A 23,374-nucleotide genomic window follows, 5' to 3' on the forward strand; every position below is an offset into this window, starting at 1 on the left:
AAAAGTCTCTATTATCCTAAGGACGAAGGCACCCGACAAGCACCTTTATTATTCTGGAGGTTGTGCCCGGCCAAACAACTAAGTATATGTGTATATATATATATATATATATATATATATATATATATAGAAAGAATAGTGGCCCCTATAATGCGCTTAGGAGAGCAGCACCTCTATAGTACCCTGCTGTCAGTAATGGTACAGGGGGGAAGAAATAGAAAAAGAAATAGGGGTGCGCTTAATGTACCACTTAGTGGCTATACATACAATAAGTAAAAGTTGTATTTTTCATAAAAGCAGAACAGCATTTATTATAGGTTCATCCAACAGTAAAAGACTCTTTCATTTGTTCAGAATTTTTCAGACGTGTGCCACATACACTGTAAATCCGCGTCCCAACGCGTTTCGTCCCTTAGGACTTCATCAGGGGCAGTGAATCAATCGGAATGGATGTGGTCTTCTTTGACCAAAGGGCAGGGTTTGCACAGATCAATACATAAATGACCGTGTAGGCTTCTTCAGATTTCTAGTGGGTGTGTTAATAACCCTTTAGGGTGGATGGATGAATTTCAACACCAGCAATGGGATCACATATATAAAAAAATTAGGATATCCCTCCGTTCACAAGAGGATGCAATTTCCTTTAGGGTGGGCAGATGGACTTCCGCACCGATACAAAAGAAAATTGGGTATCCCTCTGTTCACAAGTAAATGCAATTTCTAAAAGCGTATAGACCAAGTATCACAGGGTCTCCAGGAGTTAATAAACCAAAGGCTGGATAGGGCACCAGAAAGACTGTCAACCGAGTATCACGGAGTCTCCAGGAGCCTGTGCCTATGCATCACAACTGCAGGCTGAGGATTTACACCTCCCGGGAATCCACCTCTCAAGCAGACTTGCCATTTAAAAAATTAAGGAAATGTAATTCAGGCTCTTCGGAGCCTCATTGTTTACAGATTTTATTGTTTTGTAGACTATCATTACAGGATACATTTATATTGTATGATTAGCAGCCTAATGAAAAAAATAAATTTTAAATCTTGTGCTATCTACAGTATCTTCTGTACCTCAGCTACCACCTTGCATAAACCTATGCTAAAGTAGCCATTCTTATATAGCAAACATACTGTATATGCCACATAATGTACACTTTCTATTATACAAAAGGCATTCACATTTTTATTTTGTTAAATAAGTGATCCTCACATGCTGTATACCACTTCATCTCTAGTGTGACACTACTGTGATACTCTTTATGTACAGTGAATGTCTTGTTTCAGTCGTAAAATAAGTCAACACAAACCAGGTAAATAGGGTAAATAACACTTTTAATGATATTTGTAATATGTTATTGCCCTTAGTAAGTAATTTATTGCTGCCTGGGAAAAGGGGTAATAATAATAGTGTATACATAGGTAAACCCTTAGGGCCATGCAACCTGCAACAGTGGTATACTCCTCTGCATGAGAAAATTGGTAAATAGGTCCTGATATTTTCTAAGGAGTTTAGAATCAATGATCGTGTTGTGCTACAGGAAAGCAAACCAAGGGTAAAAGTACCCAGCACTGCAATACAATGCAGTAAGGGCAAGATAGAATATGGCATTAAAAAGCATTACAGGCCCTAAGGACAAGACTAAGAAATGGAGCGGAATGATTGCGGGCAACAGAGCGGACTGAGAAAAGAGAGGAATCAGAGATAGGAGGGAAAGAGAGAATGAAAATGAGGACAGGAGAGGAAGAGAGCTGTTTCATTAGAAAAGTGAATGACAATTCTAACGAGTTAAAGTAGATAGAAGTGTAATCCAGGTACACGAATGAGAGAATAAGGAAAGAGTTGAGTTATGGAAAAGGGATATACATCAGCAGTGATATAGGAAAAAAGTTAATTGGGAAAACATAAACAAGAGACTCAATGATAGAGCCACTGATACGAAAGGGAGATAAGTAAGAACCAACTATTGATTAGTGGTGGGAGGGAGGGATGGAAGAATAGAGCCATAAGGGGGGTATTCACTTCGAAAGTCCTTTGCTGATTTTAGGTCAAATTTACATTTAACCTATCCAATTTTAATGCCGATTTGTCAACTGTTGACAAATCCACCAAGGTCGGAAAACACGTGGATTGGCGAATTACTTGACGATCCACATGTTTTTATCTAAATTGAATCATGTTTCGTCTTTTAAATAAAGTGAAACTGTAAAGTTGAAACCTGACACTGGGCGGGATGTATTAATATACATCGCCGCCCTTCGCCTGCCAGCCGCTGCGATGCTGCCGCATATGTACTAACATATGCGGCTAGCATCGGGTTGCGGTGACGGAGACCCCCGCGATACCTGCTCACTTTACTACTGCCCACACGTAAAATGTACCACTTAAAAGAGAAATGTGAGTGACAGAGTGGCGATGGAAAAGGGTGAGTGCATAAAATAACATGTAAGACACATGAATGATGGAGCAACACATGAGAGAAAGGTGCAGGAGAGAAAGAATATGGGCCTGATTCTGGTTCACTTGCAAAAGTAAATTCTCTCTCTAATGGACAAAACCATGTGCACTGCAGGTGGGGCAGATGTAACATGTGCAGAGAGTTAGATTTGGGGGCTCAGTGGCTCCCTCTGTTTCGCTCGCCAAACAACTTTACTAAAGGTAATAGATGGTGACATGGACACAGGAGAGTGGCGTGGACTCAGGGTGGTGGTGTACAGTCTCCTGGACATATAGGGCCGGTACTTGTGTAGTTTCACAGAGCCCGCAAGGGGACTCAGACGCATGGCGCCATATTGGCGCCGTGAAACTACACAAGTACCATAGGGCCATATTCATATCTGTTCGGCCCTCCGTGCATTCGATGTTGTGGGACCAATGCTGTGTGTCTGCGCAAGCATGTTTCTCTGCATGTTCGCCAGGTGCAGGCACCCTACATGGCGAGCGGGGGGTAGAGAAGGATGGGGGCGCCGGCAGCACCATTACCATATGGGAAAGCTGGGCGTAATAAGGCGGTGACACAGGTGCGGGGGGCATGCAGCTGACATAACCGGATGTCAGCTGCCCGCCCATATCTGTCCCAGCATGCATGCACATGAAAGTAACTTGAAAGTCACTTTTTTATATGCGTGCACCTTCCACATCTTTTGATGGTCCGCGACTATCGAAAGATGTGGGTGTTCCTTGCAGCATGCGAATGGATGTTTATGCATGATGTTTCCCCTGTGTGGGCTGCTGAGCATTCACAAGGCGGGGTTTGGTGGACTCACAAGGCTGCGAATTCGCAGCCTTGCGAATTAACCAGAATAACCCCCATAATTTCATCTCATGTCCATTGGCACATTTTCTCATTTGCGCTAAAATGTCTCTGCATCCTCCTCAGTTTGTGGTAAATTAAATATAGTAAACATCTTTTACCTCAAAAAAATGTCTCTAGAGCAGATTTGTAATGTTCCCTCACCGAAGATTCTTATGTAGCGGTGTGGTGTAGAGGTGGTCGCAAAGATGAGGAAGTACCGAATTTGCTTTTGCAAGTGAACCAGAATCAGGCCCTATGTATAGAATTTCAAATCTAAATGGCGTGGGACATTTGATGGAAAGGGCTGAAGAAATAAATGGAATGAGTGACTGAGAAAAATGTGTATATATAATAATAGAGAATCAGGGATGAATAACAGAAGGATTAGGTAAAACATGATTGGTAAAATTTAAACATAGTCTATGAAAAATGTACTAAGAGAAAAAGTGGTAGAATGGTGTAAGAGTGAGGATTAACTAAAGTAGTTACAGAAATTAAAACAAGAAGAAAAGGCAAATAAACAGTATAGGAGAAGAAAAGGGAAGAACAAAGGACAGTTGAAGAACACAGCAGAGAGAAAATGAGAACTAAAAGGTGAAAGTGTACAAGAAAGCTGGAAAATATTTGTAGGAGAAGACAAATTAATTATTCATCAGATCTCAATGGGTGACACTAGTAACAAAGAATAGAGTGAAGCATGAAATGCACAGTTAGCTATTGACCTGCTATGTAAGGGACATATTTCATACACTTATATACTTGACATACATTATCTTAATGACAATTTTCACAGATATTTAAACACTGGAGTACACCATTATTGAAACTCTTGTTCAGTGCTGAAAGGGTAGTGCGGGAGCTGCTGTAGCCGCCAGAGGTTCCTGTGAAGTTTGTACTGCGTAGGACAGAAATGGTACAGACAGAGAGCATAGGACACCGAATAGCCTGGAGGCTGGATGTGGGGGTGGACATTGTACATACACACAGAGTTATAAATGTATATTTATAAATATATATATATGCACACATTATGAGAGGATGAGCAGTGGGGAAAAAGAGAATAGGTGCAGGTGGGCAAACTTCTATCTCTTGTATTAAGTTCTCCATTAACTATTATCTCCGTTCTCTCTCTGCATTACGAACTATGGCCTGCTACTCTGAAAGACGATGTCATGCTTATAGTTAAGCCCTGCTTGCTCTCTGAAACGTGTGCACCTTTGTTCTCTGTAAATATATGCACCCGGTTCCTTTTTCACTAAGGTGAACTTGTTCCCTATGTAAATAGCAACATCATATCCTGTTCGTTCTCTCTAAAGAGCTGTGCCCCGATCGCTCTCTCCATAAAGGAATACTATAATCTCTTGTATATAGTTGCACCTTGCTCGCTTGAATAAAGCTATTGCCTGCTCTTTTTAAAAGCTGCAATTAGCGGTTGCCACAAACTGATGCAGCCTATTCTTTGAAAATAGCCTCACTATGCTCTCATCTGTCTTTGCAAGAAGCAGCCTCCTTTCCTTTAGTCATGGAAGATGCTCCCTGTTCTCTTCCGTCTTGATAAATGACTGCTCCCAATGCTCTTGTTAAAAAAAAAAAAAAAACACCACACTCTTCTTTCTATTCTGTTTACAAGCTTTGGCATGCTATCAATCTCCATTAAAAAAAAAAAAAAAATCACAGCCTTTATTGTAAATAACACTGTGTGCTTTCTTCTACTTCGAAGCACTGCTGTCTTTTCTTCTAAAGGTATCAGATCACAGGTATTGTGAGAGACACAGAAAAATGAATATTTCATATCCGTTACATTAAAAATGCACATAGCATGTCATTAAAGAGCTGCTTGCAACAATTCTTCTGTTGAGTCTGCACGTTTTGCTCTCTTTCATCTGCACACTCATGACACTTCTGTTAAAGAAGTATATAAATGCTGATGTGTGCGCTCCACCTAATTATAAAGAGAGAAGATGCTGTGACTGTTACAATTACCCAACTCCTGAAGTGTTTTTCACCGGGAGAGATATATGGTCCTGCAGTAGACTTGCAAGGTTGGGTTCATTGAAAACTGATTTTTGGTGACATACCAACCCTGGCATGAGGTCACTGAGTGGCTTTACCTGAATAGGATGCGCTAAGTGATGATGTCACAGACACCCAGTGGACATATTGCAAAATATGCATTTGCATATTTGTAATTATATATATACACAGAATGGAAGAGACTTGATGCAGCATTTGTAGGTTCTGCAATAAGATGTCACTGTCAGGGTTCTTAGGTTGGACTTGGGTTATCTCAGTATTACCACTTTGCTTAGTGGTTATCAGAGCCTCCTGAATGCTGTATTGCTTATCACTTGTAGTTGTGGAGTCTCTGAGCTCTGTCACTCTCAGGGTGAAGTGTGCATCTCTGCCAGGGCAAGTACAGCCCCTCAGATCTCAACCAAGCAATCCTGAGGCACCAGGCCCCTCTTCTTCCCACTGGACACTTTAACAAAACCTTCAGACTCCACCTTTCCAACTCCTACACAGACCTAAGGATAAAGAAGACAGTACAAATATACTAGAGGCAAGGAGAGCAGCAACAGATGTACAATTTTAAGAAGTGAGAAGTAATACAAGAAATTAAGCATTGGAAAGTGAGAAGTTCTATAGAGATGTGAGGGACATGAGCGATTATCATAAGTTATATGGGTCATTTTGCTAATGTGCTAGTACTATTCAGAAGAGCACCATTCTTATTTGGTGGTCTTCCCTTTATGTTTTGGTGTATGACTCCGCACACTTTATATTACATTAGAGAGCTGTACAAATTTACATGCTTGTTGCTATTTAGATGTAGAATATAGTGCAGGACTGTCGTGACACACCAGATTTCACTCAATGGATCGGACTTTTTCACACAAAAAATGATTTCATTGTGACGGTTATGTTAGTGTGTCACTTTTGATGATCTCTTACAGGTGGGTATCCTTGGCATTGAGGGCCTTATTCTGGTTCACTCTTAGAGGCAAATTCCTTCTCAAATAGACAAACCCATGTGCACTGCAGGTGGGTCAGATAGAACATGTGCAGACAGAGTTAGATTTGGGTGGGGTTTTTCATCAAAGTGAGATCTATATTGCAGTGTAGAAATAAAGCAGCCAGTATTTTTCCTGCACAGAAACAAAATAAATCACCCAAATCTAATTCTCTCTGCACATGTTACATCTGCCCCCCCCCCTGCAGTGCATATGGTTTTGTCCATTTGAGAAGAAATTTGCCTCTAAGAGTGAACCAGAATAATGCCCTCAGTCTTGTGCAAGTGGGAATGGTTTCCAATATTTGTAACCTAGCCATTAAGAAGTCTCCCATTACATTTCAAAGTTCCACTCTATACCCAAGGTAGGATAGGGACATGGGAGCTCTGCATTGCTGAGACAAGTCAGTGTCACAATGAATGACAATATTGGTATCTCACTGAGAGTAGCAGAAATACTACCTAGCCTCTTGCCAAAGTGAAATCTAATTGTAACTAAAAGTTGCGTTTCTTTAAACCTGTGAGTGAAGGGTATTACCAAGATAGTGCTATGAATAGTCTGCACTGGACATGCTGTGATGAGTGCGTAGATAGCTGATCCTCCAGCCAAAGAACAACAATGGCCTTTCCTAATAAGGAAACACATCACCTAGGCTCTTTCCTGCTTGATGACCAGTTTTGGAGGAAAAAACACCATGCTGTTGATGTCAGTAAATGTATTTCATACACACAATATCACTGGGGAGTGAGATGTCTAAATAAGCAATCTTGGTCCATCAGCACTATTGTGAAACCCAAAGTGTTCTTCTGAATGTGATCAATAGCGTACCCTCCACTGTTATTAAAATGGGTTCAGATCTGTCATCATGGTGACAGGGAGAAACTGCTGTTTATGAAAGTATGCATTTCTGAAACTATGCTATGGCACAGACCTATTGCATCCACCAGACAAATACTCACTTGTCCTTCCTTCAAGCTTAGTTGTCCCTGCTCCTTGACTCCCTGGAAATTCATTGTGCTCTTCCACACAGTCTCTCCCAGCCGCACCCGCTGCACAAAGTTTGCAGGGAAGAAGCCAGTCCGGTCACCACATTTTCCCTGCAACACATATACATCCTATGACCTCCATTACTATTCCATACTGTACCTGCTGAATGTGTTTCTGCCAATATGACTGTGATAGACTTGCAGGAGTAATGTATTTGTACTCTTCATAAGCACTTCTTGTTTCTCTTTATATATCACCTACTCCTCTATGTTCCAGCACTTCTTTCATCTTCCAATGACCTCCTGCTGTGTTTATCAGAGTGTGACCTCACTCATCTACCCACACTGACAGGAGGGCATGGGACCTGTGACAATGACGTATACAGAGTGAGGCTGACGGCCAGCAGTATATTGTGGGTGGAGGGGTCATTCATAAATAATTACATGCTCACACATGTCTAGAATTGAAACCCATAATAAAATATCTTCTCATCTCTCTACAATCTCTGTGCAAACTTATTTTTTCACATCTCTCTCACCTATTTCTGATTAGTATTCCTAGTGCTATACAAAGACACAGAATCAAAGATCTGCCATTCTCTACCCTATTATCACTTGTTTACGGTATCTCGCTCTCCTACCTCTACCTGCTGAGACCATGAAATCTGGATTTCTCACCTTCCACCAATCCTCACTTGAGTCATCTATCACCATAACTCTGTCACCGGGTCTGTGGGGGGATGAGGAGAACAGGAGAAATATTGAAAGAGGGAGGGAGGAATGGATAGAAAGGGGGGCATAGTGAAGAATGAGAATGAGAGCAAAATAGAAAATATATATACTATTTCTATTATCGTAACAATAATAATAATCATCCATACAAAGGAATGTGAAGAAACCAAACTAAGGGACTGATTCCGATCTGTCCGCAACTACGCCTATTGTGATCTGCGGCTGTGCAAGGTTTATTCTGCGCAAGTGCAACTCTTCCCCTCTGCTGCTGCCTGATTGACAGGTAGTGGTGTTGCGGGAGGGGGCATGAAGGGGGAGTCCTGCATTTCCAGAAACGGGGGGGAGTGTTGTCCCTGGTTTCTGAGGGAGGAGAGCCAAGGGACTACATGTTGCCAAACAGAATTCCTGGCCTTGCAGCCCTTGCTTACGTAGGTCAGCTGAGAAAGCTGGAGTTTGCTCAGCTGGCCACCTGCATGGAACATCAGCACCGATGGTCGCAATGTTGGATCCCAGCTTATGCATGGGCAGCAGTGCTGGGCCCGCAGCTATATGCCGGAGGTGTCTCTTTTACTGAGATATCTCCTGCATGCCCCTTCCAGAGATCGGACGGAAATACTATGCTGCTTGCATGCTGCATTGCATTTCTGTCCATCTCTTGATCCGTCTCTATGTCAACATTGAAGAACATATGATGAAAAAGACAGTAGATGGAGCCGCTTTCATCGCACCGACCGCCAGCCCACACTATCACCGGCCGGCGAATGATGTGCGTGCACATGGAGATGTTCGCGCACCCTAGTCACGGCAATGGACTCTCGGGCACGTGAGATGCTCGCACGTCCATGTTCGCTGGCCCGCCTTCCGCCAGCAGCCACCATATACTGATATCTGATGCACTGGCGGCAAGGGGGAAAGCGGTTTCATCTGTATGACATAAAAATACATAAAAAACAGATATTGGGCAAATGAAGAGATAAGCACACTAAAGGGTGTATGTTCACTAAAGGTTGGTTTTTATTGTTTTTTTTTCTTCTATCTACAGTATTTTAAATCGCTAAAAATTTTTTATTAAATCTAGGACTATAATACACATTTAATTATTATTTTTTAAGATACATTTTTAAATGTTAGTAAATGTTTGGTTTAGCCCTGAAAACACAACAACAATTTAGAATGATTTGAAATCGATAAAAATCAATCAAAAATTGACCATTAGTTAATGTACCCCAAGGTGTCCATTACATTGTCCTTTTTTTTAATGTAATATTCATAATCACAACTGAAATGCAATGGAAATTAAAACAGTTGTGAAACGAAGAATGGTGGGCAACAGGATTGTGTCCACCACACCAGGAATGCATTACTAACATAGACTAAATAATATCTTAGCAGACACAGAGGGATATATATTTGTGTGTGTGTGTGTGTGTGTGTGTGTGTGTGTGTGTGTGTGTGTGTGTGTGTAAAAGAGAGAATGGTAGTCCAATGATCCACTGCAGTTCTATTGTTTCTGTGCAATTTAGATTTCAATTTGAAAATCTAAATTTCTCTACACATGTTACATCTGCCCCACCTGCAGCGCAACATCGTTTTGAACACCTGAAAAAATTGCAGCCTTGCTAACAGGCCTGAATCAGGCCCAATATGCATGTGCTCAGTGCTCATATTAACACCGGGGGTCAGTTTGCAATCTCCATGTATCAATTCAAAAGCACATAAGCAAAAATGCAGAGCACGAGCTACCACAATATCTAACTAGATTGATCACAAGTTGCTAGCTAGTTGCTATGTGTTACTGAATGCAAATGCTTTGTTATTAAACACATAATCTACATATATGCAAAAATAAATGGAATGGAATATTATAATATACGGTAGTATTATGATATACAAAAAAAGATGAAGTTTTACCAACACAAAATTCATAATGATAGCATTCATTATGAATGTGTCAACATTATTTGAAGATAAAATGAGAAGTCTAACTCCTCTTAGTAACTGTATTGGACGACTGAAGCCAGGGATTCATTTATTACTTAACTTCTATGTGTGATGCCTTAAGCATGCAATAATAGCTCTTGCTTATGGCCAGCTGCCTCACTAGGGGTTTGCGGAGGGTTCACCTGTCTATCACCTGCCAAGGTGTGAGACCACAGTGCCGTCTCTTCCTTGGTGACTGGAGCCGGTGCTGCATTGTGACATTACATGCAGCAACCAGGTCCTGTCACAGTGTAGAAGCCGGAACTGTAGCCACAACAGTCTCCATCTCTCAGACGCTGGACTAATGAAAACGGGGGTTCAGGTAGTGAGGTCATGCCTCTTCTAGCGACACCATGCCTCCTTTTTCAGTGGTCGGCACTGGAGGCATGGGCACAAGATATTCTCCTGCACTGGGTTTATGACCTGGGAATCCTACATGCACATGTTTACACACGCACTGCAGGAGACACTTTGTTAGGGGGGCACTCTGCTATTAGGCAATGCCACCTACAGTTGGATTATGGCATTGCCTACCTGGTCCGAGCTACAGAATGTATCACATTCCAGAGCTTGGTGCATATAAGAAATTAATCCAAATCTCCGAAAACTGCATTTGAGGTTTGGCCTGCATTTGTAGCTTTGATGCACCCGAGTTACAGAAAAGAATTAGGCAGGCTATGTTGTCTTTCTTAACTTGTTGGACCCAGATACTTAGCCTTAGACACAGTGGCGACATTACCCGGGTGCAGGAGGTGCGGCACCCAGGTTTCACTGTCAAAAGGGATGACACCAAAGTGCTGCCACTGAAGACAGCCCCATCTCTGGCGGCAACCCCATCTCCATCAAACACATTTCTCATGAAGCCATGTCTATCTGAAATGGGCCCCAACTCCTTTTCGGCATCTGCACCTTTGGGACAGCGGGGGTGACAGTGCAGAGTGCAGATCGGGTGGCTCCTCTGGTAAGACATCACATTGCTTTTTTAGCCTTAGTATGTTATATTAGGTTTATAGACAACTCATCTAAAACAACTGTGAAAGTGCTTATTATTCGTGTGTCAGTTTGTGCAAATACTTTATATGGAGATAACAAATTGCGTTGTGTTTTTCAATAAAGAACAAATCTGTGATAAAACAAGACCGGATAAAAACAGGCATACAACAAATAAGGCATTAGATAGCAATGCTATTAGGGTCTGTAAATAACAGGTAGAGTGCGTAGGGTATTATGGTAAATGACTGAATACTAGAATGACATTTTGAATGATGAATGGTTTTGTATAGTGTAGAACAGAACAAGATAACTAGGATGGACATGCAGTGGTTAAACTGCATGTTATGGGGACACAATGGCTGGTACTCACTGCAGTGGAAGATCATTGATCTCTTGAGGCAGAAACTTATATAGAGCCACATAGCAGTACATAGGAGAGATTTCCTTCCTAGTCCTGCCGCCTGATAATGAGCTCTGTGCACACAGAGACATGCAGGTTAGTTCCACAAAATCAAAATATCCACAACCCCCTCCTGTCAATCACTTACCGACACACTGTGCGAATCTTCAGTTATGACTGCCTCGTCTGCAGAGAACACTGGAGTGACATAAGATGGCAGTGAGGGACAGTAGAGTTTAGAGATATGGGGGCAGGATAAGCACAGTGAGAAGACAGAATGCAGTGGAACTCTCACCTGGGTGACTTGGGCTGTCCTCACTGCTTTGGATGCTGCCCTCTGGGTCATCGGGTCTCTCCTCCTTCTCACTCTGTAGGTAACATAGACATGTACAGTGTTCTAGCAAAAGCTGTGATTAGTATTATATTTCATATATATCTGTGATTATTACATGATTGACTTCATGAGATGCAATCCTCTCAGGTAGATGTGAATGTGCTGTACTTCTCACTTACCAGGCTGCGGGTGGGTGACTCGGACACGCTGCTACATGTGGAACGATTTAAATGGGCCAGAGAGGTTCCATAGCGCAGTGCCTCATACACAGGATCAACCTTACCTCTAGGAGTAGGAGCAGCGGCTATTAGGAAAAGGAGGACAGATAGTAAACTGATGAGCAAAAGAGAAAGACAGACCATGATAAATCTGTACATATACAGATATAGAACTGTAGCAAATAATGCCAGATACACATTCCCAGCATGTAGATGAATTTTAAAGTTTGCCTAGGTGTACACAACAGTATTTAAGATTAGGACCCATCATTTTCTGTAGGCCAGGGAAGTCTTTAATTGAAACTACTTAAAGACTTTCCTTTCCACCATTGTTAAGTACCCAAATTGTGAGTTTCAGCACTAGAAACTAAAATACAGGGGGAATAAAATATGAGATGCTGGTATGTCTACTCCGGAAAGCAGCCATTCCCGCTACACCTACCAATGACCAATGATGGATGATTCCATGGCTACTTAGTAATGGTGGAAGTCTACATTGCCGGGACTACCCTGGAAGTGTTTGTACGCGAGTTCATGCATGCGCACTACTGCAGGTGAGGCAGGGGGCTGATCAGTTCCCCCCTTTGCATCCTGGACCTCTTTATTATAGAAAAGATAGGGGACTCCAGAAACCATGGCCCTTTCAAGATAGTGCAGGTGCGGGAAAACCTTGAAAACTTTCTCAAAGATTACTGCATAGTAGGTGGGTCCATTAGGCCATTGATAAAAATGGGCCTGTTATTAAAGACATATGGAAGCTAGCATTTCTAAATGTGTACGGGCCTATTATTGATCATGAATAAGCCCTTTATTCACAAAAAGTAAAATGGCTTCCTTATACAAAAACTGATTAACGCTGCGTGTAATCCTGTTTTTAGACATTCTCTAATCATGCACAGGTTTATTAGTCGATGTCAGTAGTCCTACAATTACTTCCTTTGTTGGGAAGTGGAGCTCACTTAAATGTATAACTTGTCCAGGGTTCTTCACAAACGGAATTAAGAAATCCTGTTCCTGACCAACTACTGGCTCGTGATGAGAGTCTACCAATCTTGTACAAGTAAGCCTGCTTTGAAAAATCCCCATTTTGGTTTGACCAATATCTCTTGTATATATATTAGATACCCAGGAAAGCATGTGTCTGTGACCATGACTGGATAAAAAACAAAATCCTGTAACATTTAATCCAAAGTAAAATTTTATGGTCAAGCAGCAATTTCTGCTTGAGCAAAAAACGATTTTGCCGAGTCGTAAATTTACTAAGTTGGGAATTCTACTGAAGATGGGATGCTGCTATAGGCAGCCAATCAGAATCTATCTATTATCTTTTAGAATGTGCCAAATAAATAATAATTAGTTTCTTTTTTTTTTATCATTTTTATTTCAGTTTTTTTTTTAAAAAACGTCAGTACAGGCAATAGGATTACACATTTGCCTGTTGACATTTTTAGACAATACAGAACTTACATACATATCAATACAGCATACAATTCTCGACAATCAGTTTTACTGGTTTAATACCATCTTTGGTCATTAATACACCTGGAAGGAAGAGGCAAGGAAAAAGGGGAGGGTAGAGAAATGAAATCTAGTCTCCTCTCTGGGTTTCTCTTAGTATCTATCTATGTTATTCCCCAATAATTATACTAATATCTGGAAGTTCTCCCACTCTCTCCATAGTTTACGTATTTTGGAGTTTCCTGGACTGTTCAATGTTTCCATCTTAAAATTAAACTTTATTTCTCTACCGTCCAATGGGATACTGGGCTTCACTACTATGGGGATTGAGACCTCCGCAGGAGAGACAGGCACATAAAAGAACTTTCAGTGTGGGTGCACTGGCTCCTCCCCTCAATCTCCCTCCACTAGTCAGTTTTGAAAAATGTGCCTCAGGAGAGGCAGTGCTTCTGGATGCTCCAGAGTTTTTCTACATTTATTTTCAAAGTTTGTTATTTTGGGGCGCTGTGGTGACCACACAGCTGTCCTGCTTCGTGGGTGTCAGGGGAAGGGTCAGTCCCCGACCTCTTCAGGTGCAGAGCTGACCCTGCTACAGGACAATTCGGTCCTGCGTGGGACTTGTCACCGCTCAGCATTGCGCTGTGGCGAGCAAGCCCCCTAGCCGCCGCACACCCCTGACAGGTCAGAAGACTTCAGTGGTGAGTACAGGCTGGGGGTCCCACAAGGGGTCCCTGCAGCCATTTCTGGTGCGGCAAGACGACGGCTAGTAATGGCGGCTCTCCAGCAGGGACTGCGTGAACACCGCGTCTGGTAACTGGCATAGGGGTGCTGCCGCTGGACCACCAGGGACACCCCTCAGGTTATATTGTATTATATATATATTTTACACCTTTATTATATGTCAGTATAAATATATAGAAGCGCCAGCTCCGTGTACAGGGGGCGGGGCTTCACTCAGAGCGGGACCAAGCTCTGCTGGGCGCGCGCGGTCACTTCCTGCTTCTTCACACGCTGCCAGACTCCATTACAGAGGGCTCCTCACTGGCGTGGTGGATCCGGGTACTTGCAGCACGGCAGAGACAGCAGGTTTTTTATAGCGATTTAGCGCTGCTGCGCTATCTGGCTTACTCAGACACTGTGTTTGTTCATATCACTGTGTTTAGCGTTACCAGCTCACCCAGATCTGTGAGTTCAGGTTAAGGGTGCACTTGGCTCCCCAATTGCTCTGTTTTTTCCCCACTGATTAGTTACTTATCACAGCATAAAACAAGCACATAGTCTGTTTTTCACAATCCAGCTGTGTGGGGTGTGCACGTGTGTGACTGCGTGGGGGTTGTGTTGTACTGCAGACATTGTAGTACTGTCTCATCATGGTGAAAAAGTTCACTTGTATGGTGTGTAGCACCAAGTTTGTGCCAAAATCACAGTCCCAGGTTACTTGTGAGGCTTGTATGTCACCACAGCCCAGTAGTGCTGACACTCAGATCAGTGGGGTGCCCCCACAGCTTGTGGGGCCGTCTCAGGCTGACGAGCAGGAGCCTGTTTGGGCCTCCAACATAAAGACCCTGTTGGATTCTGTGGCTTCACAGCTTTCCAATAACACTCAGCAAACGCAGAGGGTTCAGAGAGAATTGTCCATGTTAGCTGCCAGGGTGGATATTCTTCATACTCTTAGTGTACCTCCTCCCGCACAGCCTCAAAAGAGGCCGGCTGCTGCGATGGCCCCTGATTCAGACGATGATGATGAGGACATACTAGAGGAGGGTGAGGAGCAGGTTCTGCAGGAACCAGTCCCTGAGGCAGCAGTGCATGGGCCTGAACCGCTTATCAGGGCCATCAGGGAAGTTTTAGATCTCCCAGTGGAGGCATCCGCAGAAGGAGATCCTTTCTTCATGACTCAGAGGAAACAGCCAGTGTACTTCCCTGAGCAGGCGGAGTTAGAAACTGTGTTCAGGGCTGCTTGGCAAAACCCTGATAAAAGGTTTAATATTTCAAAGAGGTTCACAAATGCCTATCCTTTTGAACCTTTGGGCAGGAAGAAGTGGGAGGAGCCACCGGTAGTGGACTCATCTGTCTCCCGCCTTTCTAAGAAGGTGTTGCTACCGGTCCCAGGTGTATCCACCCTTAAAGACGGGGCGGACAGGAGGCTGGAAGCTACCCTCAAGTCCATATATACGGCTAGTGGGGCATCACAACGCCCAGTTTTAGCCAGCTGCTGGATGGCTAAGGCCATTCATACCTGGTCAACCCAGATTCAAGAAGGGTTGTTGGGTGACATGACTGTGGCCCAGATAGGCGACAGCCTGAGGCACATTCAGGATACCGCTAAGATCCTGTGTGAGGCGCAAAAGGAATTGGGCGCAATAAACGCGCGATATTCAGCCATGGCGGTTTCAGCCAGACGGGCTTTGTGGCTACGTCAGTGGTCTGCTGACGTAGATTCAAAGAAGAGTGTGGAGGGTATTCCCTTTACAGGCGAATGGCTTTTTGGGAGTGAATTAGACGGTTGGATCTCCAAGGCCACGGCAGGGAAATCTACCTTCCTCCCATCAGCTCCCACGGTGGCAAAGCGTACCTTCACAGGTACTTCCCAGCAGTCCTTTCGTGGGAACAGATTTCGCCCCAAGGCCAGGGGCGCCTCTAATGCCAACAGAGGCACAAGAGGCAAGTTTAGGAAGCCTAACTCCTCCAGCACCCAGGACCGTCCAAATGCCGCAGCGTCCTCTAAGCCTGCAGCATGACGGGGTTTTCCCGCCACGAGACTCTCTCGCGGTGGGAGCGCGATTGTTGCAATTCAGTCATGTGTGGGACGCCTCGGGTCTGGATTCCTGGGCCAGGGGTCTCATTTCACTAGGTTACAGGCTGGAATTCGACAAGCCCCCTCCCAGAAGATACTTCAGGTCGGCTCTTCCAGCGTCACAGGAGGACCAGGTTCGCCTCCAGGGGGCCATTACCAGGCTGCTTCAGTCTCAGGTAATTGTACCGGTTCCAAGCACGGAGCGGGGCCAGGGATATTATTCCAACCTAATTCTGGTACCGAAGCCAGACGGCTCAGTAAGGCCCATCCTGAATTTAAAATCACTGAACCCTTTCCTGCGTGTGTTCAAGTTCAGGATGGAGTCCTTGCGCTCAGTGATCGCCAGCCTAGAGAGAGGGGAGTTCTTGGCCTCCATAGACGTCAAGGACGCCTATTTACACATCCCTATCTGGCCCCCACACCAAATCTATCTCAGATTTGCCTTGGGGAACGACCATTATCAATTCCGGGCCTTGCCTTTCGGCCTGTCGACTGCCCCGAGGGTTTTTACAAAGATAATGGCGGAAATAATGTCACTACTCAGACTCCAGAGGGTGAATGTCGTGCCATACCTGGACGACCTGCTAATAAAGGCAGGGTCGGCAGAGGCTTTGAGGAGTGCTCTTAATCTGTCCATGCGAGTCCTAAGAGACCACGGGTGGATTCTGAACATGTCCAAATCATCGCTGGTCCCGACCCAGAGGATGGTTTTCTTGGGCATGATACTGGATACATCGGAACAGAGAGTCTTTCTGCCGATGGAAAAGGTCAGTGCACTTCAGCAGCTGGTCAGGGAGGTTCTAGAGTCTCCTCTGGTACAGATCCATCTTTGCCTCCGACTTCTAGGCAAGATGGTGGCTTCATTCGAAGCAATACAATTTGGCCGTTTCCATTCCAGGATTTTTCAATTGGACATTCTGACAAAATGGTCCGGCTCCCCCCTGCAGATGCGCAGAAGGATTGGACTTGCACCAAAAACCAGGATCTCGCTACAGTGGTGGCTAGATTCATCCAATCTGTTAGCAGGCAGACGGTTCCAGATCCAGGACTGGACTCTGGTAACCACGGACGCCAGCCTGAGGGGCTGGGGGGCGGTGACACAGGGAGTCCGCCTCCAGGGTCGATGGACTCCACTGGAGTCAGGCCTGCACATCAACAAGCTGGAGTTGCGGGCGGTCTACTATGCCCTGTTACAGGCAGCTCCATTGTTACAGGGCAAGGCGATCCAGGTCCAGTCGGACAATGCTACCACTGTGGCCTATATAAACCGGCAGGGTGGTACCAAGAGCATACCCTGCATGAGAGAAGCATCAAAGATTCTGTCTTGGGCGGAACTGTATGTCCAGGCCCTGTCTGCCATTTTCATCCCGGGGATCGACAATTGGGAGGCGGACTTCCTGAGTCGTCACGACCTTCACCCGGGAGAGTGGGGCCTTCACACTCAAGTGTTCGATGCCATAGTGGATCTGTGGGGGCTCCCTCAGATCGACCTGATGGCTTCACGACTGAACCACAAGGTAGCGATGTACTGTGCACGGACCAGAGACCCAGGGGCGATAGCGGTGGACGCTCTCACCTGGACCTGGGATTTCCAATTGGTGTACCTGTTCCCACCTCTCCCATTGTTGGCTCGGGTGCTAAAGCGGCTCCGGCATCAGGGGACGGAGGCCATTCTGGTGGCACCAGATTGGCCAAGAAGGGCCTGGTACGGGGACATTCAGGCCATGCTAGTGGAAGACCCGTGGCGTCTGCCCATAAGAAAAGATCTGCTCCTCCAGGGCCCGTTCGTCTTTCAGGACTTACAGCGGCTACGTTTAACGGCCTGGAGGTTGAGCGGCAGATCCTAGTCCACAAGGGTCTACATCCCTCTGTCGTCAATACAATGATCAAGGCCAGGAAACCGGTGACGGCTTCCCACTATCACGTCATATGGCGAAGATATATTGCCTGGTGTGAGAAGAATGACTTGCCTCCGGCCAGCTTTCGTCTAGACAACCTGCTACGCTTCCTGCAGGCTGGTTTGGATAAGGGGCTCAGATTGGGTTCCTTAAAGGTCCAAATCTCCGCGCTGTCGGTGTTTTTCCAGAGAAAGATTGCGGCCTTGCCGGAAGTGCAAACCTTCTTACAGGGGGTTCTGAGGATTCAGCCCCCCTTTGTGCCTCCCACTGCACCATGGGATTTGGAAGTGGTTCTCACTTTCTTAAAATCTGCCCGGTTTGTTCCACTGGAGGAGTCTGAACTGCGACACCTCACTTGGAAGACTGTTGTTCTGCTGGCTCTGGCTTCGGCCAGGAGGGTATCCGAGCTTGGGGCTTTATCATGTCGGAGCCCTTACCTTGTGTTCCACAACGATAGGGCGGAGCTCAGGACCAGACCACAATTCCTTCCAAAGGTGGTGTCAGGGTTCCACCTAAACCAACCTATTGTGGTCCCTTCTAGCGCGGCACATCCGGATATACCTGAGTCCTTAGATGTGGTCTTAACCCTTAAAGGGTATGTCAAGCGCACAGCGAGGATCCGGAAGACGGACAGCCTTTTTGTGCTCTATGATGCGCAGAAGAAGGGGTTACCTGCTTCAACGCGTACCATTGCCAGGTGGATAAGATGTACTATCCAACAGGCCTATGCATCAGCTGGTTTATCGCTTCCTTTTTCAGTAAAGGCTCATTCAACCAGGTCTGTAGGTACCTCTTGGGCGGCTGCTCGAGGGGTGTCGGCAATGCAGCTCTGCAGGGCCGCAACTTGGTCAGGGCAACACACATTTGTGAAGTTCTACAAGTTTGACACCCTGGCCAGGGAGGATTCCCAGTTCTGGAATGCGGTTCTACAGCAGAATCCGCACGTTCCCACCCGTTCTGGTAGCTTTGGGACCTCCCCATAGTAGTGAAGCCCAGTATCCCATTGGACAGTAGAGAAAATAGGATTTTGGGTACCTACTGGTAAATCCTTTTCTCGTAGTCCATATGGGATACTGGGAGCCCACCTCGGGCGGCTTTTCTGCTGTCAGATACTATTTCATTGTTAGGCTTATTGCCTTGTTTTCTATAGGATAGATATGTCTATAGACTTGTTTTCTAGTTACAGGTGTCCTCTTAAGTTGTTAGGATTCACCTCTTTTATATGTTGTTGTTCGGTTGGGTGTGCTGGATGAATCTCACCACAATACATTATCACATACTCCTCACATGCTCTCCTTCGGCACACTTTTTGCATTAACTGACTAGTGGAGGGAGATTGAGGGGAGGAGCCAGTGCACCCACACTGAAAGTTCTTTTATGTGCCTGTCTCTCCTGCGGAGGTCTCAATCCCCATAGTAGTGAAGCCCAGTATCCCATATGGACTACGAGAAAAGGATTTACCGGTAGGTACCCAAAATCCTATTTTTATTTATTACCACCGGTAGGGATGGGGGCTGTTGTTGTTTCCATAGCTGAGCTATAGTTGTTATAGTAGCACTGAGGATTTGATTCAGCAGGTACTTCTTTGCCTGTGCAAAACTAGATACCCCAATGTGCAAGAGATCCATTGAAGCGGTTAGGGACAGTCTTGTTCCCATAAGCTCAGATAAGAAATTTTCCATATCTCTCCAAAATACCTCCGTTTGCTCCCTAAAAATTTTGTGTATCTTGGTTGGTGTGTAGTATGCTTGATAGAATATCTTAAGATACCTTTCGGTGTGGATAGAGGTTTTGGACATTCGGTGTATCATTCCGAATAGTTGATCCCACTGCTTTACTTCAAAGGAAAAGTTTAGGTCTTGTTCCCACCTAATTTGCCAGCTAGTTTTCGTTTCCTTTTTTCCTTGAGTTAGGGCCTTATACCAAAAGGAAATTCCCGCTTTCTTTCGTGGTCCAGTTATTTGGGCCACAATCTCCCTTGGTAGTGCCTCATTCTCTCTAGACTGAAATATATTGGATTGCAGCCAATGTCTTATTTGCAAATATTTATGGAATTCATGATTAAGGATCCCATACTTTTCTTTAATTTGCGAAAAAGTCATTAGTTGTTTATTGTAAAGCAGGTCAGATACTGTGTTAACCCCTTTATTCTTCCAAGAGTTCAAATTTAAATTCGGTATAGCTTTAGCCATGGAATTAATAGGGAGATGCCCTATCAAAGCTCCAAGCTTACCAATTTGGCCCAAATATTTGTACCATGCTTTCAGCCCCATCTCGACTGATCTTAGTACATACTGTATTTGCATTGGCCCAAGAACATAGGGGGGAACCAGATTAGATCCTTCAAGGGGATGTTTCCTGTGTCACCATAGTGTGTTTCTACCTCCATTACTCCGCTTATACTTCCATTCCACTGGCTTATCTGATCTAGGAAGGCCGCTAATTGATAGCTTTCTAAGCTAGGGAAAGTGAGACCCCTCTGTTTTTTGGAAGAGTCAGATGCTTTTTGGCAATTCTGGGTTTTTTGTTATTCCATATGAATTTGTTAAATATCGCTTCAAATCTATAAAGCCAGTACTTAGGGAGCCATCTTGGGATTGCTCTAAAGAGGTACAGAATCTTAGGTAGTAAAAACATTTTAACTACTGCTATTCTACCTAGCAGAGATAACTCTGTCCTCATCCATTCATTTATCTTTTGATTCATATGATGTAATAAGGGGCCATAGTTACAATCTATAAGGTTCTTTTCATTTGCTACTAAATGGATCCCCAAGTACTTAAGGGATTGCGCTTTCCAATTAAACTTAAACTCTGCCTTCAGTGCCATCTGCTCAGAGCTATTAAGATTCATTTTTAGCGCTTCCATTTTGCTTTTGTTTAACTTATAATAAGAGACCTTTGAGAATATATCCAAGGATTTTATTACCTCTGCTATTGAGTCTTTTGGATCTGTTAAGAGGAGTAAAACATCATCTGCGTATAGCAAGATTTTATTCTGAGTTTCATTGATTATTGGGCCTTTCACTCTAATATTTTGTCTGATATATTCCGCCAATGGCTCTATCGCCAGCGCATACATTAATGGGGACAAGGGACAGAGTGCCATAATAGATCTCAAGAGACTGTCCCCAAGTCCAAACTTTTGGAGTACTTTTTCCATATATGACCAATTCAGTCGGTCAAAAGCTTTCTCCCCGTCTAGCGACAGGGCCACTAGCAGGGTTCCATTTACTGTTGTGTTCCTCATAATGTCCATTGCTCTGCAAATTTTATCTGGACCTTGTCTATTTGGGATAAATCCTGTCTGGTCATTTTTAATTAATTCCGTTAGAATTGGGGACAGTCTATTTACTATCATTTTAGCATATATTTTAATATCGCTGTTAAAAGAGCTATGGGCCGGTAATTTTGAGGGGAGGTTAAATCTTTGCCTTCCTTTCCTATCTGGACTATTCGTGCTTCCAGCATTTCTTCTGGGAATGCTCCTTTATGGCACCCCTCTTGAAATACCTGAAGCAATATTGGTGCAATCTCTTTTTGATATGAAATATAAAAGTTATTTATATAGCCGTCTGGGCCTGGGGCTTTATTTATTATTAAAGTTTTAATTGCTTCTGTTACTTCTTGCAAAGCCCAAGGCTCATTTAGTCTATCTAATCTCATTTGATTAATCTTAGTTAAGTTTATTTTACTTAGGAAAACATCTATGTCTTCCATAGTGGGTTGGACCATATTTCTATCTTCCTTCAAATTATAAAGATTTTTCAAATAATTTGCAAAGATATTTGGAATCTCTGCTGGATTTATTATTTTTGTCCCGTTTTCGTTATATAGGCTTTTAATGGCGTTCCTGTATCTTACGCCCTTAATCCTTTTAACCAATAGGCGCGATGCCTTATTTCCCTCTATATAGTATCTTTGCTTGAAGCTATCTGTCTCTCTATTAATTAGAGTAATAATTATTGTTTCTAGCTCTTCTCTTAGTTTATTAAGTTCTTTTAGGGCTTGTTCATTAGAGGGATGCTTCTTATGTTCTTGCTCAAGTTTCCTGATCTTAGCTTCTAGGTCTTCTATTGCCTTTTGCTCTTGCTTTTTTAGTATCGCTACCCTTTGGATTATCTTGCCCCTTAGTACGGCTTTCAGGGCGCACCAAAAATGTGTCGCATTGGTCTGTTGGGGATCATTAAAGAGTAGGTATTGCCTCTTTTATTGAATTCTTTGTATCTGGAGAGGTAAAAATATCATTTGGGCATCTCCATATTCTAGGTGTTAAGCAGGGACTGTTTTCTTCCCACTTAATAAGTAAGGGGGCGTGGTCAGACCATGTTCTGGGCAGGATCTCTGCTTTTTTATGTTTTGTAATGTACTTCTGTCAGTGAAGGCAAAGTCTATACGTGTGTATGTTTTGTGTACATTCGAAAAAAAAAGTATAGTCTCGTGTCGCTGGGTTTTTAATTCTCCATGCATCATATATTCCTGCGCCGTACAATGCTTTATTAAATTCTTCTGAGGCTTTAGTTAGTGTACGGAGGGTTTTAGGTTTGTTGACTCCTGTTTTATCCAAGTTAATATCTCTAACTAAATTAAAATCCCCAAGGACCAATAGTCTCCCGATTGATACTTTCTGGACCTCTCTCAGTACTTTTTTTATAAAGTTTACCTGAGACGTATTTGGCGCATATACTGAAGCAATAGTAGTCTTTTTACCGTTTAGGGTGCCTTTTACAATAACATATCTCCCCTCTTTGTCTGTAAATTGAGTTTCCAAATCGAAATCTACTTTCTTACTAAATATCAATGCTACCCCTGCTTTTTTTTTGGATTGCGTTTGAGTAGTATGCCTCAGTATATCTATTATCTAGCAGTGTGGGGTGTCCTACCCTTGTGAAATGCGTCTCTTGTATGGCTGCTATATGTACTTCGTGCTTACACAAATGCTTCCAGAGTTTTTTCCTCTTCTGAGGAGAGTTTAAGCCCTTGGCATTAATGGGTATTACATTTATCATCAGAGCTTTCCTCTCCTCTATATCTTCCCCCTTCCTTCCTTCCTTTACCAGATAATTTTGAATATGTCGAAAAACATCCTTAATCCTAAACAAATTTGACAAGTACAAACACATAAGGCTTTACCACTAAAGCCCTCCAACCCTCTAATTGAGGGTTCCATTGTGGCTTGGTAGGGGTAGCGACTTTTGGTATCCCCCCTTCCCACACCCTTTAAGTTGTCTTAGTTTAGCTCCCTATGTGAGCAATATATAGTAGAAGTAATGGCTGA

At 43.7% G+C, this 23,374-nt stretch overlaps 1 protein-coding gene across 1 annotated transcript in view; it reads right to left on the reverse strand.

Moving 5' to 3' along the window:
* Positions 1-921: 921 nt before the first annotated feature.
* STAC2 (SH3 and cysteine rich domain 2) overlaps positions 922-23,374 on the reverse strand; it is a 74,049-nt gene continuing 51,596 nt past the window's right edge. Inside the window, exons 5-11 of the mRNA XM_083147180.1 lie at positions 11,906-12,030; positions 11,688-11,760; positions 11,541-11,590; positions 11,363-11,466; positions 7,966-8,017; positions 7,261-7,398; positions 922-5,815 (exon numbers count right to left, since the gene is read on the reverse strand). Of these exons, the coding sequence (XP_083003306.1) occupies positions 5,714-5,815; positions 7,261-7,398; positions 7,966-8,017; positions 11,363-11,466; positions 11,541-11,590; positions 11,688-11,760; positions 11,906-12,030 (644 nt within the window). The 3' untranslated portion in view covers positions 922-5,713. The remainder of the gene's footprint in view (positions 5,816-7,260; positions 7,399-7,965; positions 8,018-11,362; positions 11,467-11,540; positions 11,591-11,687; positions 11,761-11,905; positions 12,031-23,374) is intronic.

Source organism: Crinia signifera, chromosome 6 (genome assembly GCF_055691185.1).
Source record: "Crinia signifera chromosome 6, ASM5569118v1, whole genome shotgun sequence".
Taxonomy (NCBI): Eukaryota; Metazoa; Chordata; class Amphibia; order Anura; family Myobatrachidae; genus Crinia; species Crinia signifera.